Source organism: Prionailurus viverrinus, chromosome A1 (genome assembly GCF_022837055.1).
Source record: "Prionailurus viverrinus isolate Anna chromosome A1, UM_Priviv_1.0, whole genome shotgun sequence".
In the NCBI taxonomy this organism is placed as follows: domain Eukaryota; kingdom Metazoa; phylum Chordata; class Mammalia; order Carnivora; family Felidae; genus Prionailurus; species Prionailurus viverrinus.
Window position 1 is genome coordinate 80945312 of NC_062561.1, and position 15081 is coordinate 80960392.

A 15081-nucleotide genomic window follows, 5' to 3' on the forward strand; every position below is an offset into this window, starting at 1 on the left:
TGAAGTCGGACACTTAACCGACTGAGCCGCCCAGGAGCCTCTTGGGTTGCTGTCTTTTATGAAAATAAGCACGCAGGGACATTACTGTTAGCTGACAGCAATTTAGACCCCTAAGAGCCACCTAGTGAGACCAAGTATCCATACAACTAGAGCACACATGTTAACAAATCAAACAGTGGTAAGAAATAACTACACGGGCAGGATCAGGGGAGTCAAGTAAAATCTTACAAGCAAAATAAAAGGCAATACTGAACTTGAACCTCCCTTCCTGTTTCCTGCACAGATGCGCCCTACGGGCCCTCACACCTTGGAAAGAAAGAACACCCTAGGAACAACTCGAGTGTGAGAGTTTTTTATTCAATTTGTAAAGAACAGTTTAAAAACAACATGTTAGTTACACTCTTAGAACATTGGTTTGTTCATCTGACATTTTCTCGATCTTCACCAATTTTTATTACAAAAATCAGAAAAGTAAAAATTCATTACAATATGTGCACAGTGTGACCACTAGTTGCCTAAACAAAAGCTAATTTCTATAAAACCATAAACTTAGTGCAGTTTTATTAAGAGAGATCCGAAATTCTCTCAGTTGACTGGATATACATAGTGGTATACATTTTAAAGCAGAAAACCCCAAAAAACAAAAACGAGGAAAAAAGAAAATATAAGTCAAAAAGTCAGTTAAACATTCTGACCTGGCAGTTCCTACAAAGAGTAATTTCCACTACCTATAAAGGAAACCGTTATCTGTGGGAAAAGGTGTAGAGACAAAGCAAGAAATGTGGAATAATATCATAGGTCAGTCCCGGGCTGCACGTATTTTCAATGAAATCCAGGGCAGGGAGCCACGGCTTTAAAGAAGGGGCCGCTCACACCCCCGAACCACTACGTGTGGCTCTAAGCAAGACCTCACCACACGGCAAGTCGCAAAGTTTCCATGAAAAGACTGAAAAATCAAACATTCTCTTCAAGAAATCTTTGTAAGGCTATACTTTGCATAGGGAAGAGCTGTCTTCTGTCACAAATTCTACAGGAAAGAGTAAAAGCAAGCTCTTCAAAATCACTATGTGCAAGGAGTTGAATCACCAGGCACCTCATTTTCTGGCCCCAATTTATGTTGATCAGATATAATTTAATTTGACTGAAGGAATAATGGCAATTAAGGTGACGGTATTCAAAAGAAAACACTGCGGCTGGCGGGAGAAGAATCAAACTCCAGAAGAGGCTCACCATCCTGTGAAAGAAACAGCTATGCACTTAATAAGCCCTACGCGTGCACACAATAGGGACTCGGGAGGAGCTTTTCCAATAAAAGCTTATTTTTTCCAGAAAGCTAAAGTATAAAAAAATAGTACAAGTCGCAGCATTCCCTCAAATCGATGCCACTTCAGGACTGAGCTGGCTGCTGCAGGGGGGTGGGGGCGAGTGCGTCTCTAAGAGCCGTGGTACAGGTGCATGGCCCCCAGGGCGCCGCTGCCGTGTCTGTCTCCCCCCTTCGCGGAGCCGGGGCACTCTGCCACGCTGTGGAGCTCGGGGATGCTTTCGGCAGTGTCCCCAAAGCCATGGTAGTGCCCATAGTGCAGACTCTCATCGATGTCCTCCACCCACGAAGGTCTATTAGCTACGCAGCTACTCGGACTCCCGTTCAGGTGCAGAGAGCCGCACATCTCCGCGTTAACGCTCACGGTCTTTTCCGGTTCCTCGGTCCCATTAATACAAACAGAACCCTGACTACTCGGAAAAGGCCGTCCTGGCACTAATCCGTTGCTAATTCCATTAGATCCTGTCAAGCACTGGTCATTCCTGCTTTCCATCCCACTGAGCTGTGTCGTGGAGGGGAAGTCCAAGTGTCCATTGATGGCACATCCGTTTGTCAATGTATTCGACACGGAGCTACTGTTTTTCACATCTGCATTAAGAAATACACCTGTCACCAAAATTCAGAACCAGGGGGGGAAGGAGAAAGTGCAAAAAATGTTTCACTGCTGCTACAATTGTAAAGGGTTTATTTAGCTTTTGTTTTTTCTCTCAAACAGACCGGTTCCTTCGCCGAAGTAGAAAACTGTGCACTGGCAGATTTAAAAATAGAACACAACAGTGCCACTTGCCTGGTAAGATAGGAAACATTTATGAATTTCAGTAGCATCGAGTAGCTGAGTTTAAAAACCTAAGCTGACAAATAACACGGCACGAAAAATACCAGCAGTACTGAAAAGCTGTCAAAAAAAAAACCTGTTCTCATTTTAAGACTACTTTCAGAAAGAAGTTTTAAAAATCACCCGAGAAAAAAGTCCAGCAGAACTAAACGGAAGGATTTCCACGGAGCTAAAATAAAACCCCACACCTCTGCAGCTCTTAAGGGAAAAAGAGAAGGGTCCGTGAAGCCGGGCCTGGGGCAGCTCCTGGGACCAGGCGAGACAGTGGCGCAGAGCTCCGTGGAGGCCGCCCGCCTCTCAAGCCGGGGAGGTGGACGCAAGAGGTCACGTCTTAGCGCCACTCGCATCCACCTGGCACTTCTGCGAGATGCCACACGGCGGCGCAGGCACAGCGCAGAGCGGCGACGAGAGAACGAGTCGCTAAATGTTTTCCCGCGTCCGCCCTGGGGCCAGCGGCACATTGGCACTGACTGGTGGGCTCCTCCAAGTTCAGCATTTACAGGGACAACGGGGTCCAAGGCTTCACCTAATTGGACTGCTGTAAAAAATCACTTACGGTGGAAAAACGTTGGTTGTTTAGACACCCATTAAGAGGAGGATGCCTTATGGGGGGAGGGGGGAAGAGTCAGTCACAACACGTGCGGACCCACGGGAAGAGCCAGTACGAGGTATTTTTCGGTACGAGGAGACTCAAGACTACCATTTGTGTTCGTGGGGATTCGCTCAACAGCACAGAGGATCATCTACGATCAGGTCTTGCTTGTGACACTGAATTTAATCTCAATGGTCTGGGCTATTAAAGAAAGGTATTAAATACAGAGGAGAGGAGTCCCACTGCCTTCCCAGCGAGGACGCGTCTCTGCCCCCCAGCAGGGCTTGCTGTCCGCTGCGCCACCTGCCATCTGTGCGCCTCTGACTGGCGTCTGGACACCAGGCTTCTGTGTGATCCACAAATCTTCCCGCCAACAAAAAGATCACGGCTTGTTCAGTGAACAAAAACACCTTCCAAACATTCCATTAACCATCCATTTTTTCTGGCAATTTAAGTGATAATCATAGTTTGGAAACTGCTATAAATTCTTCAGAGGATAAGGGATTATTATTTTTTTTTTTCAAATTAAATGGCAGCTTTTCCATTTAGTAAACACTCAAGGCCAGAGAACAAGTGTCTCAAGAACCTAATAAAAAGAAATGAAACAAGATATTCCCAGAGAAACATTTATATCAGTTATTTTTCAAAAATAAAGTATAGACGACGTTTCCTGGGTGGTCAAACTCCCGACTATGATGGCAACCTTGACAGTGATTAGGACAAATAACGATGCACTTTTCACAAAGATGGATAGTACATTTCCAGGTGACTGGACCTGAAAAGGTAAACGAGCATGACCTTGGAAATCCGAGTTACCCAGACGCACTGTTCCCATGTAGTGTTCCCCGTGTGTGTGTGTGTGTGCGTGCATGTGCGCGTGTTGTTTCTCTTCGGTGCCCAGTTAGTGTAAATTAGCTCCATTATGCAATCTCAAAATCGAGGCCAGTTGATAACCTCACGTCGTCATGGAGTATCTAATAAAACTGAGCCTGAAAATAGCAGGTATCCCAGAGACTGGCTGAGCTGTGACCCCCGCATGGCTGGGACTGTGTCCTCCTGGCCATCCTCACTTGGCTCCAGGCGCCCCTTGGGGCCCACGCTCCTGCTCCCCGTCTGCCCACCCACCGTGGGGGATCCCTGGCAGTCCAGTACCCTGTGTGTGTGCCGGCACACAGTGCCGTAAGCTGAGGGGAAATGTGGCATCTGCTCCGTTGGATGAGCTGGGCTTGAAACGAAGTGTGGCCTTTTCAATCTACGCCCAAGCCTGGCATTAAGTTCAGCCCGAAAACCCAGGGAATTAGTGTGTGAAGAGTAAAGAGTGATTACTCCTGCCTTTTTAAAAGCATGTAGCAATGCCATTTATTTATTTATTTATTTTGAAGAGCTTTGAGTTATGTTATTTGTCTTTGGCCAAGGTCTTTAAATGTGTTATCCAATCAAAATTTCCCTTAGAAAATCTGCCCACTGAATTCTTTGGCAAAAAGGCGAATCCACCCGTAACAACCCTGTACGCTTCTAGAAAGATGTGCACATTTCCCTCTCATTTTAGTAAATAGAAATGATTTCTTCACGTACGTCTGGGAAACCGTACACATAATCTCCTACCCCGCTGAAGAATTTAGCACAGAGATACACTAACAAAGCCTTAAAAACCAACCAAGCAACCAACCAGTATCTCCTTCTAAACGTATCAACACAGGAAGAAACAGCTAACGTGTTTTCAGGGTCACCTGAAGAATGGCAGAGCAAAGTGTTAACTGAAAGGATAAATCTCGAGAGATTCTAAATGCTAAAAAGAAATGGAGCCTTCGACTTTTAAAAACTGAAAATGACTATCAACCGTTTGAACATGTTAACACCCTGGGCACGCAAAGCGTGCTTCGTGAGGCGTGGTGTTCAGCGACGCCCCAGAAGCCAGAGCGACCGGGAGCGGCGAGCAGGAGAGTCCACAGCGGCGTGACCGGTCACGAGTGAGAACCACGCGTCAGCTGGAGCTCCTTGTCTACAGCAGCGGGTCACGCTCCCCGCCCTTTATCCCGCTGAGATTACCGGCAACGGACGCCCGTCTGGTGCGTTCACCCAAAGGTCACATGTCAGAAAGGGACGCATGCAAAACCCAGGAGAATTAAACAAGGCACGTTAAGCAAAAGTTTCAAATCAAAATAGGAAGATTGCACTTAACAGCTTTCACAGCTATACAACGTGCACCCAAAACACTCGTATCCTTTTGTCTACAAACTCGCCCAAGATATGCACACGGCAGAACATTCTTTAAAATGCTGGACAACAGAGTGCAAACGTTGTGAGAGAAACTCATGTTAGAAATAATATGCATACTGGTTCTTGCAACGACAAGGGGTCTGCATTGCGGACACAGTATATATTTCTATTTCTTTTGGTCCGACAGAACCACCCTCCTGCTGTGTGGTGTCTTCGACCATGGGGCTGTTGCCGCAGCTAACAGGAAACTGTCCACCCCCACCTGTTACAGCAGCACACTCTCTGTCGACGAGCATTCTGTCCGCATCGTCTTCCGTCTCGCCATTCTCCAGCGGCACGCAGTAGTCCGAGCTCTGAGCTGCACAGAACACAAAGGCAATTTTAGATCCCCGGACCTAAGAGCCTTCAAGATAATCCTGTTGCCTCAAGAGCACTAGCTGCTGTGAAACTGCCAACAACTTGGTGATCCACAGACGGCTGATAAATCAAGTACACTCCTGGGAAACCCCCTTTTCCATAATAAAGAACATCTCCTCAAGTGTGCGGTTTCAATGAAAAGTCACGGGATTCCAGGTACTCATTCTACGTATGCTCGATGGTACAAATTCTCCTTTAAGACTGTCACCTGGACAAAATACAACAGGTGTACAACCCAGAGATGTTTCTAAATAGGTTTTTAAGGTCAGCATATTCTATTATGCCCCCAAATGTTCTTTCAGTTGTGTTTCATAAATACTAAGATAATTCTTGAATAGAATCAACCATTAAAACTATCTTCAAATTTCAGAACAAAAATCACTAATTTCAGTAGCAGAAAATGAGGTTAAAGTCAAGACTCAATAGTGTCCTGGTGAGGCACAGGCCTGTGCACCAACACACGATAAAACTGGAAACAAACCTTAAGAGTCTTAGTTTCAAGACATTTGAGAGGAAGTTACAAATGCACATTCCTCAGAAAATGATCATTCTCTGTGTCTTGGAGAAAAACTAGCGTGCACGTTCAATCGTGTCTCCTCCAAGTATCGCCTTTGCGCACACTTCCCCTAGGAACCCCGTCGACAGGAACAGTCACGGTCACTGGACATTTGGCTTTCTAGTCTTCATAAGTATGTGCTGTTATAAAAATGGACCCCAAAGTCACTTTTATGCCTTGCCTTCTTATTCATTGACCATGGCATGAACGCATCTCATCAACTAAGTTCAAAAAAATTCATTAAAGTTGAATAGTCATCCACTGCATGGCTGTGTTATAATTCACCCACCACCAAATCCCCACCGCTGTCTGGCTTTGCTTCAGCTTTCTTTCCTGTCATGAACACCATAATCAACATCTTTATAGACACAACTCTGTGCCCATTTCTGGTTCTTTAGTCAGAGAAATACTGAGAATTATTGAGTCCAAAGATATACAACCAACAGTAACTTTCAGAACTAAATATTTCTTTCAAATAAACATTTAAAAACTGACACGAACGCTGCAGCTCTAATTACTACTAATTCTAGAGGCACATGAGTCATTTTCAATATACATAACAGGAATGAGCATCAGGGCGCCTGGGGGGCTCAGTTGGTCAAGCATGTGACTTCGGCTCAGGTCATGATCTCGTGGTTCATGGGTTTGAGCCCCGCGTTGGGCTCTGTGCTGTCAGCTCGGAGCCTGGAGCCTGCTTTGGAATCTGTGTCTCCCTCTCTCTCTGGCCCTCCCCTGCTCACGCTTTCTCTCTCAAAAATGAACATTAAAAAAAAAAAAAGAAAGAAATGAGCATCAAGGCCCCTGGGTGGCTCAGTCAGTTAAGTGTCTGACTTTGGCTCCATCATGATCTTGCCATCTGTGGGTTGGAGCCCCGTGTCAGACTCTGCTGACAGCTCAGAGCCTAGAGCCTGCTTGGGGTTCTCTCTCTCCCTCTGTTTTCTGCCTCTTCCCTGCTCACACTCTGTCTCTCAAAAATGAATAAACATTAAAAAAAAAACAAAACAGGAATGAGCACGCCACGTCTAGATTCTTACTAACCCTAACCCAAACTATGGAGACCAAAGATAATAATGTATGGTCTTCATGAAAGAGGCACACATTCTGAGTGGTGAGTATGTGGGGAAAACAGAAAGTGAACAGTGTGGTTTGTGTAGCTGGGCAAAAACCTGAGCGAACAGGCACGGGGCCAAGAGAACTCCACAAGAGAGGTGCTTGCAAAGAGGCGTTAAATGGTGGGTTTCAGTCTTTCCCACTGAGAGCTTTCCTTCCTCCTCTAAGGGCCTACGTCAGCAACAGGCAAGGCTCTACCTTCACTGTGAAACAAGGTACTTTCAGGAAATCAGCGGTAAACAGGCCACCTTCAAAAGCCGGGTGGGTGGCCCGGGCATCCGGGGTGCAAGTTGACGAAGTAAGTCCTCATGACCTTCAGGCAGACCTCAGCTAGTTACTTGGGGGATGAGGAGTGTGCAGTGGGCGGGCTCTGCCCCTTCCTCTCCTATGCCTGAGAAGTCAGGCAGGTGCTCAGGTGGCTGGAGGAGAACTGTGCGGGCCAGCACGGCAAAGCCACAAGTGTCCTTGCAAACAGGAAGGAAGATTCCACTGGGATACAACACAGCTTTTGGTATGCATACTTGTAACGTCCGCTCTTCAGAATTCAGGGGCCAGAGTCCCTCCGGAAAAGTGACAGCTAGGCTATCTGTACAATTTCAGATTTCTGAAAAGCAGGTTTAAAAAAAAAAAAAAAAAAAGACAGAGGACAAAAAACAAACAAACAAACAAAAACAAAGAAAAAAAACCCCAAACAACCAAACAACAGTGCTTCATAAAAGCAGGGAAATTTGTCTCCTCATCCCCTAAGCCCAGGGCCTGGAAGAGTGCCCGTCTCAGTGCATGAAGCCCACGGGCTAGCCTGGAATGGCTCCGACACAGCAATCCAACAAAAAGTCTCAACAGTAAGTAGAGTAGCCAGTAATGAAGCCGGGAGAATTCCCTCCGATGAGACCGGCTGTAAAGTGCAGTGGGACACGAGGGCACACCTGCCACTAGGGGGCCAGAAGGGCCGCTGGCAAAGGAGTCTGGGGACATCCGAGGGAAAACTGTGTCCAAGGGGAGGGGCCAGGGCCCGATGCCACTTCACGGCAAAAACGACTCCCTGAACCTGAGACCCAGGCTCCGCACTAGGGACTACTCGGCAACGGTCCCATCTCACAGGCGTCACTTTGTGAATGCTGATAGTACCTCATTAACACGGCAGGAGAAAAATGAAACAGACTAAAGGCTTGCGTATTTTAGTAGGCAAGGAACTCTTTAATGTGGGCAGCAGGTGCCGATGCAGCCAGCCTAGAATTTTCATTCTCTACAGACAGGCAATCTTTGTAGTGCATTGTTCCCGTAGAATGTCTGCAAGGATTTTTAACTCCTTGGCTGATAATCCAGCTGGCCCAGAACCCTGGGTAGTACTATTTTATACTTCATTTATTTCTAGCACCTCTAAGTAGGAAGTGCTTAATCACTCAGAGGAAGGCATTAAACTTGCAATTTACTTTTTAAAACTGTATTTTAGAAACCATGATGTTAATATTGGCCTCTCAGAATTTTAAGAGCACTGGATCTGACTTCACTCTTTTCTCCCACACGTACCCACTTTGTCTTTGCCAGAGGAACCGATGAAATATTCCACATTGTATCTGAGAAAGGTGGACTTACAGAAATTTCAGAAAAAACAAAATGTCTTTTTTCCAAGTTACCCATTTTGATCTTATTTACACTTTGGAAAAGAAGAGACTCCCTTCCATTTTCCTACTGACCTCCACAGTTAAAAGGAAAAAACTTACTGAACATTTTATTAAAAAATGTCCTTACCTTTTACTTGGTCAAAGCAGGCATTTGAGAAGATTCTAGAACATGTTAGATGTTGAATAGTTGTGATAGAAAACTGGCTAGGCTTCACTCAAAATAAACCCTCCCAGCTTCCTTCCTGCAGAAGCAAGTCCTAACCAAGTGTGACCACTGAACACAGAAATCTGCTTTTGTACTTCCATCTAAAATCCCTAAAGCCAGTTCTTAGCAAGGCTCTAAAACTACAGATTTATTTTATGACCAAGCCATTTGAAAACATGGGAAAGATACTTTACTTTGCTTTTGGAAACCAGGCAACACCTATCTGCTGCATTACAGAAACCGTGCCATCGAGGAAGCTGGCTGCTGTGCTGGCTGTCAAGTCTGGAAGGTGCACACTTACTGTGCAACCAGCATGCCACCTGTACAGACATGTAGAACATGTACACAAAAACTAGGTTTATTTTTTATTATTTTTAAAAGTAAGCTCTATGCCCAACATGGGGCTCGAACCCAGCGAGCCTGAGATCAAGCGTCCACGCTCCACTGACTGAGCCAGCTGGGCGCCACCAAAAACAAGACTTCAATTGTCAAGGGCACTGAAGGACTTACCCAGGGCTCACAAAAATAAGCCTAACCTGGCTTAACTTTAAAAGCAGAGAAATCTCTTAAAAGGCAAAAACCAATCTGTACGGTCACATACTTCTAAGATGTGAGGGCTTCCGGGGGGGCTTGGTCGGTTAAGCGTCTGACTTCAGCTGAGGTCATGATCAGGTCATGAGTTCGAGCCCCGCGTTGGGCTCTGTGCTGACAGCTCGGAGCCTGGAGCCTGCTTCGGATCCTGTGTCTCCCTTTCTCTCTGCCCCTCCCCTCCCCACACTCTCTCAAAAAAAAGAAAAAAAAAAAAGTGAGAGCCCCAGCTGGCTAGTGGGGTGCTAACCCCCCGACACCTTCCACACAGGTGAGACCACCTGATGTGCAAATACTGCCAAGCTGTTCACACCACAGACTTCAGTGAGGTTGGGGGCAGGGCATGGACTAGTGATCTCCTTCCTCTGTGCATCTTTCAGGTGCCAGTGCTGCGGGGGTCCCAGGTCCACCTCACCCCCCTGCGGTCTTCCCCTTGGAACCAGGAGCTCTGACCGCCAGGGAAGCCATCAGTGCCCCTTTAACAAAGCCAGGAAGGAAATGTCCCCTTGGTAGTTCCCACCAGCCCTAATTAATCAGAACTATTCTTGATTCCACTACAGAGCACATTTTACTCAAGTAATTACTTTTTAAAAGAAAGGTGCTATTAACATCAGAGCAGTACTAAGGCCAAAGTGAGGGTGGTTCTACTGTGAGGTGACCTTTCATAGGACTTTAGCTCCTGCCGTGGCCCCAAGTCAGGCCCTGGGGGAAAGTCAGGAGGGCAGGGGAGCGGAGATGTCAAGGGCACGGAGCAGCAGTGATGGTTCTGGAAACACTGAGGTGGGACTTGGGATTTTGTTAAAAGGACAGGGAAGGGAAGGTGCATGAGAAGAGACAGTTCTGAAGGTGCGCCAGGACGGAGTCCTGCTGGTTCCTGCCACAGCCGCAGCTCAGGAGGTCTGAATTTGGGAGAGTGCGTATCACAGAAACCTCCTGGTGTCCAAGTGGGACTCATTCACATTGCAGGTACATGACACTAAGTCTTTAGGGACTAAGACGAAACAATCACCTGTTATTCAAACCAGTGTTCTCCTCCTCTGGTCAAACAATGGAAGACAAGTAGTCCTTTCCTGCAAACATGAGGACGCTTAGCACACCTGATGTCATGTGTATGTATAGGACAGACAGAATCAAACGAGGAAGCAAATTACAGATTTACTCCTGGGGAGGCATTTGATTTCCTGAATCTCAGGCTCAAATTACTTAGAAGTATCATGTAACAAATCACACCCTCTCCTTTCCCCGCTGCCCCTCTTTAAGTGTGGTCCAGACAGATAATTAAAAGGTGGAGACTCTTCAATGTCAAACACACCCTGGGCACGAGTGTACTGAGAAACTTCTCATTGCTGATTTTTTTTTAAACTAGGCTCCACACCCAGCACAGGCCTTGAACTCATGACCCTGAGATCAAGAGTCACATGCTCTGACCCAGCGAAGGGACCCCCTCATTGCTAATTTTAAACTGAGTCATAGTACTGTAGACACTCTCCCTAACCTAAAAGGTATTTTTATAAACTACTTAATACATTATGAGATTCTAAAATCAGTAATATATCTTTGATTAAAAAACAAAACCATGAAGTCAATTTAACGAGAGATCTGGTATCACCATGGCCTACTTCCTATGGCAACGGTTTCCAATTATAGAACCCTGGGCTACTGGGCCAGTGTATAACTCACACCGCCTTGCCCAACTCAGACTCCGGGATTGCACCCAAAACACTTCCTGATTAAAACAACGTGGAAGCTTCTCTCCCGGATGGGACTGGCGTTCTTTTCCAACCAGTCTCCCTGGTAAGTTTGGCCGAGTTTCCGAGGACTACACACATCTGAGAAACTGTACTGAATGTTATTCCTGAAGATTAACAGAAATGCTAACAAACCTGAACCGTTAGAGCAGCTGTAACTGAAGGCCATCTGTCACTCCATCTTGGGCGAATGACTGATAAATGGGGCAGGGGGGACACCTCAAAACCCACTTACATACTGATGCTTCCTTAATACAACCCCAAATGAATAAAATCCCTTCTAAGGCCAAATACTTTTAATCGAAATCAGCTGTTTAAATGACTTTGGATTTTACTTCGCCCTCCATAGTTCACGGCCGCGTCCACCAGGTCTGTGCTCTGAGCAGTAGACACTGGCGTCAACGGTGGAAGCTGGGCACCTCCCCTGGGACCACCTTTGTCGTGCACTTGTTCCCACAGGGCAGTTTATGTGGCCACATGGAAAGGCTGAGGCATTCTTAACCCTTCAAGTCCTTTTCCATCGGTAATTTCCAAGGGAAAACCACACCAATAACCTTAAAATACTTGAAAATTGTTTATTGAAAGCAGAGACAGAGGCTACTTTCTGTGGAGAAGAGTAGAGAACTTTCAGACTCAGGATTGCAAAGTTAAAAAAAAAAGTTAAAAAATAAAATTTACAAGGCACATCTTTAAAAGCTGGCTGAGCCAGAAAAATTTCTGGAAGTACCTGCTTTTATGAACATAGATTGCACACCAAAACACAAGTATGTGTAATCCTTAAGCTGTAGAAAGACGGAATGAACTGAGTTTTATTAATAAGGTCCAAGCTATGCATTTATACAGAAAAGATATTCCTGGCACCTATTTAAAAAAAAAGAAAAAAGAAAAATAAAAAAAGCAGCAGCCAAACTTATACTGGGGGTGGGGTGGGGGGGGAGAGGGAGAGACAATTTTAAACTCTTTTAAATACTTTTACATGTGAAGTTATTCAAAAAGGCATTTTATATCATGTATTGCATATGGAAAAAAACACTTATTTTTACTCTGGCATGAAAATCAAAAACTTGTCTACAAAATGAATAATTCAGAGTGAGCAAAAATTTAAGCTCACACATTTAAAGAGCAAATCAAAACAAGATGCCAGAAATTAAATGAAAAGTAACTTGAACGTATCTTGAATTGCATACTAAAACCCGATCAAAGAATGGAAATGGCTATATAGCTACCGAAGGCAAAAAGAACCTCACTTAGAAAATCCAGGCAGCTGGGGAAACATCTTTAGTAGTGGAGACACCCCCGCTCACAGTGAGTATGTAATAATAAAATGCAAAAAATCCCATCTCTTTCCTCAGAGGAAAGACGGGCAGGGGACGGCATGGGATGGAGGCACCTGCCTGTGCTCCAGACAGAAATCCATGCACGCACATGCTCGAGTGACACGTGGGCCATCCTCAGGACCACCACCGCTTGCAGGGCTGCGGTGTCCCAAGCACCAGGTGCACGGAACTGCGATACAGCTCAGCACACAGCTGAGCACACGCGAGAGGAGCGGCGAAGTCAGGGCATCTGGAGTCCAGCCGAGATTTCTCCTGTGGTGGTGACAGAACAGGACCACTCCGGGTGTGTGCAGCAGAGCCCGACCGTGGGGCCGTATCCCCGAAGCACCAGGCTCCGGCTGCATCTGCCTCCGAGCTGGCACCCGGCTGAGCAGGAACAGGCAGTTCGGGAAAGCCGCACGGGGAGTTTGGTGGGCAAAATGTGAGCCCCTAACCCTGGTCAAGCAAAACAAGTCCGTGTCTGGAAGAGGGAAATAAAAGCCCCTGAACATCGCATGATTCTTCAAACCCAATCTGTGTTTGGAAAGAAGGTTTAGGAAACTTAAATTCAAGTTCCAGGAATCCTGGAAAGTCTTTTCAGGATACTTCAACAATGAGATACCAGCCAATTCAACTGACCCAAAAACCCTGACACTGGTTTTACGAACTCCTCAGGTACATTTCTGAGCCTTATTAGAATGTTAAGTGATGTCCTTAGGTACTAAACAGAATTTAAGATTTATCCTACATGACTCTCGCTTGAGGGCACAATGAAGCTAACACTTTGTATCATTCCAAAATATTAAACCAGGCATTTAATAGAATGAAAAGGACTGTATTTAAAAAGCGGTTGCTCTTAAAGGGCCTTTAAAATACATTAGAAAGAATATTGGGACGTGGCACAAATGAATGACAGTACTGGACAACACTTCACCATTAAAAACACCACTTCTCAAGTTTAGACACACCTTCCTGTTGTGCTTAGGACTGTTATAGCACCTTTCTAGAAAGCATATATAATTATAAAAGTTACGAATTTGGTAAAACATTTAGGCTCATGCATTCATTCCTACAAAAAAAGTCACAGAATTCACGATAAGCATTTAAAAGTAGATAATACAACTTTATCAGCTTTATAGTAAAAACAAAAACAAAAAAAACCCAAAACCAAACCCGTTTTCATCTGGATACAGTCCAGTTCAACTAAAAAGGTGCAGGATCATATGCTGACCCACACCAAATTTAGTCAATGCAGACCTCCGGCCACTCAGGGTTCCTCATACTACCCTTGGAGAGGTGATCTGTTCTCAGTCAAAGGGCACAACTTTGCATTTCTGCTCAGCAAGTCTTATCTAAGTTCATAATTTCAAGATGACTACTTTTCGTTGCCATCTCTAAATCTCTAAGTTCATTAAATATTCTTACCAAGCTATGAATCTGTCTTGTAAGATATCTTATAGGCAGGAAATCTACACACAATTTTGTTTCCTAGACCAAGGGGAGGGTTTTCATCTCCCAGGGACTGGGTGACTGCTTATTTGCAAACTCCACCAGAGTTATCTGAAGACAAAAAGGTGGGAGAATACTTACAACTAAAATAACTTACCTTAGAGACTTCTCCTCACCGTCCACCTGACACCCCAGGTCTTGCTGTGACACACACACCACCCTGTGGGGCGTGGGGACCGGCTGTGGCCAGGGCACAGCACGGGTGAGGCAGGGGGGCAAACCTCTACCTGCTCAGATGTCAAACTGTGTTTTGCACCCAGACCAACAATGTCAGTCACAAGCTCAGGAACATTCACAGGAAATAAAAAAAAAAATCAGGCACAGTGGCAGATTTTTTTAATAGTTGTATTTCAAACAGGTACAAGAAACGAGAAAAATCTTTCTAACTCATGGCAGGTGGGCCTGGGTGTGCAGAAAGTTACACCGGCACATCCACACCTGGGCTGTCGACAATCCCTCTCATCCGCTCCTGGGAAAATCACCACCACTGCACCAGGACCCTCGGGGCACACTGCCCCTCAAGTGAAGGTCTCATCTGGAAGGCGCTTCCGGCCGTAAAAAAGAAAACGTGTTACAGAAAGCAGGAGCATCTGCCCCCCTCGCCCACCAAGGGGTCTCACCTTCGGTCCTAGCCTTCTTTACTCCAAAGGGTTCCGGGTCTTCCAAGCATCTCTTGCGATGTGCTCCCACACTAGTATGATTAGGAAATATGTTCTGCTGGCCCCCATTTAAGGTGCCATTATTATAGAAACGGTTCAGATGACAATTCTGCAGGTTCGAGAGAAACTGGGTGCACTCTTGGAAACCCTGGGTGTGGGCAATGTCTGCTGCAGTCAGGCCACTGGCGTTCCTCAGGCTGTGTGACACAAAACACCGAGTTACACCCCGTCGGCGTCCTCACCTGCTCTCTGCCCCTGCCGACCTGACTACCTCACGGGGCAGCGAGAAAATACACGTTACGGCGAGGCTCCCTTACAGGGAGCTCCTCGCCCCAGCTGCGTAACTAACTTCTCTCTTAAGCACGTCTGATTATGAAGCA

At 45.9% G+C, this 15081-nt stretch overlaps 1 protein-coding gene across 1 annotated transcript in view; it reads right to left on the reverse strand.

Annotated features, from left to right (window-relative positions):
• Positions 1 to 336: 336 nt before the first annotated feature.
• Positions 337 to 15081, reverse strand: part of ANKRD10 (ankyrin repeat domain 10) — a 33515-nt gene continuing 18770 nt past the window's right edge. The window contains exons 4-6 of the mRNA XM_047843594.1: positions 14663 to 14898; positions 5231 to 5326; positions 337 to 1909 (exon numbers count right to left, since the gene is read on the reverse strand). Coding sequence (XP_047699550.1) covers positions 1434 to 1909; positions 5231 to 5326; positions 14663 to 14898 — 808 coding nt within the window. The 3' untranslated portion in view covers positions 337 to 1433. The remainder of the gene's footprint in view (positions 1910 to 5230; positions 5327 to 14662; positions 14899 to 15081) is intronic.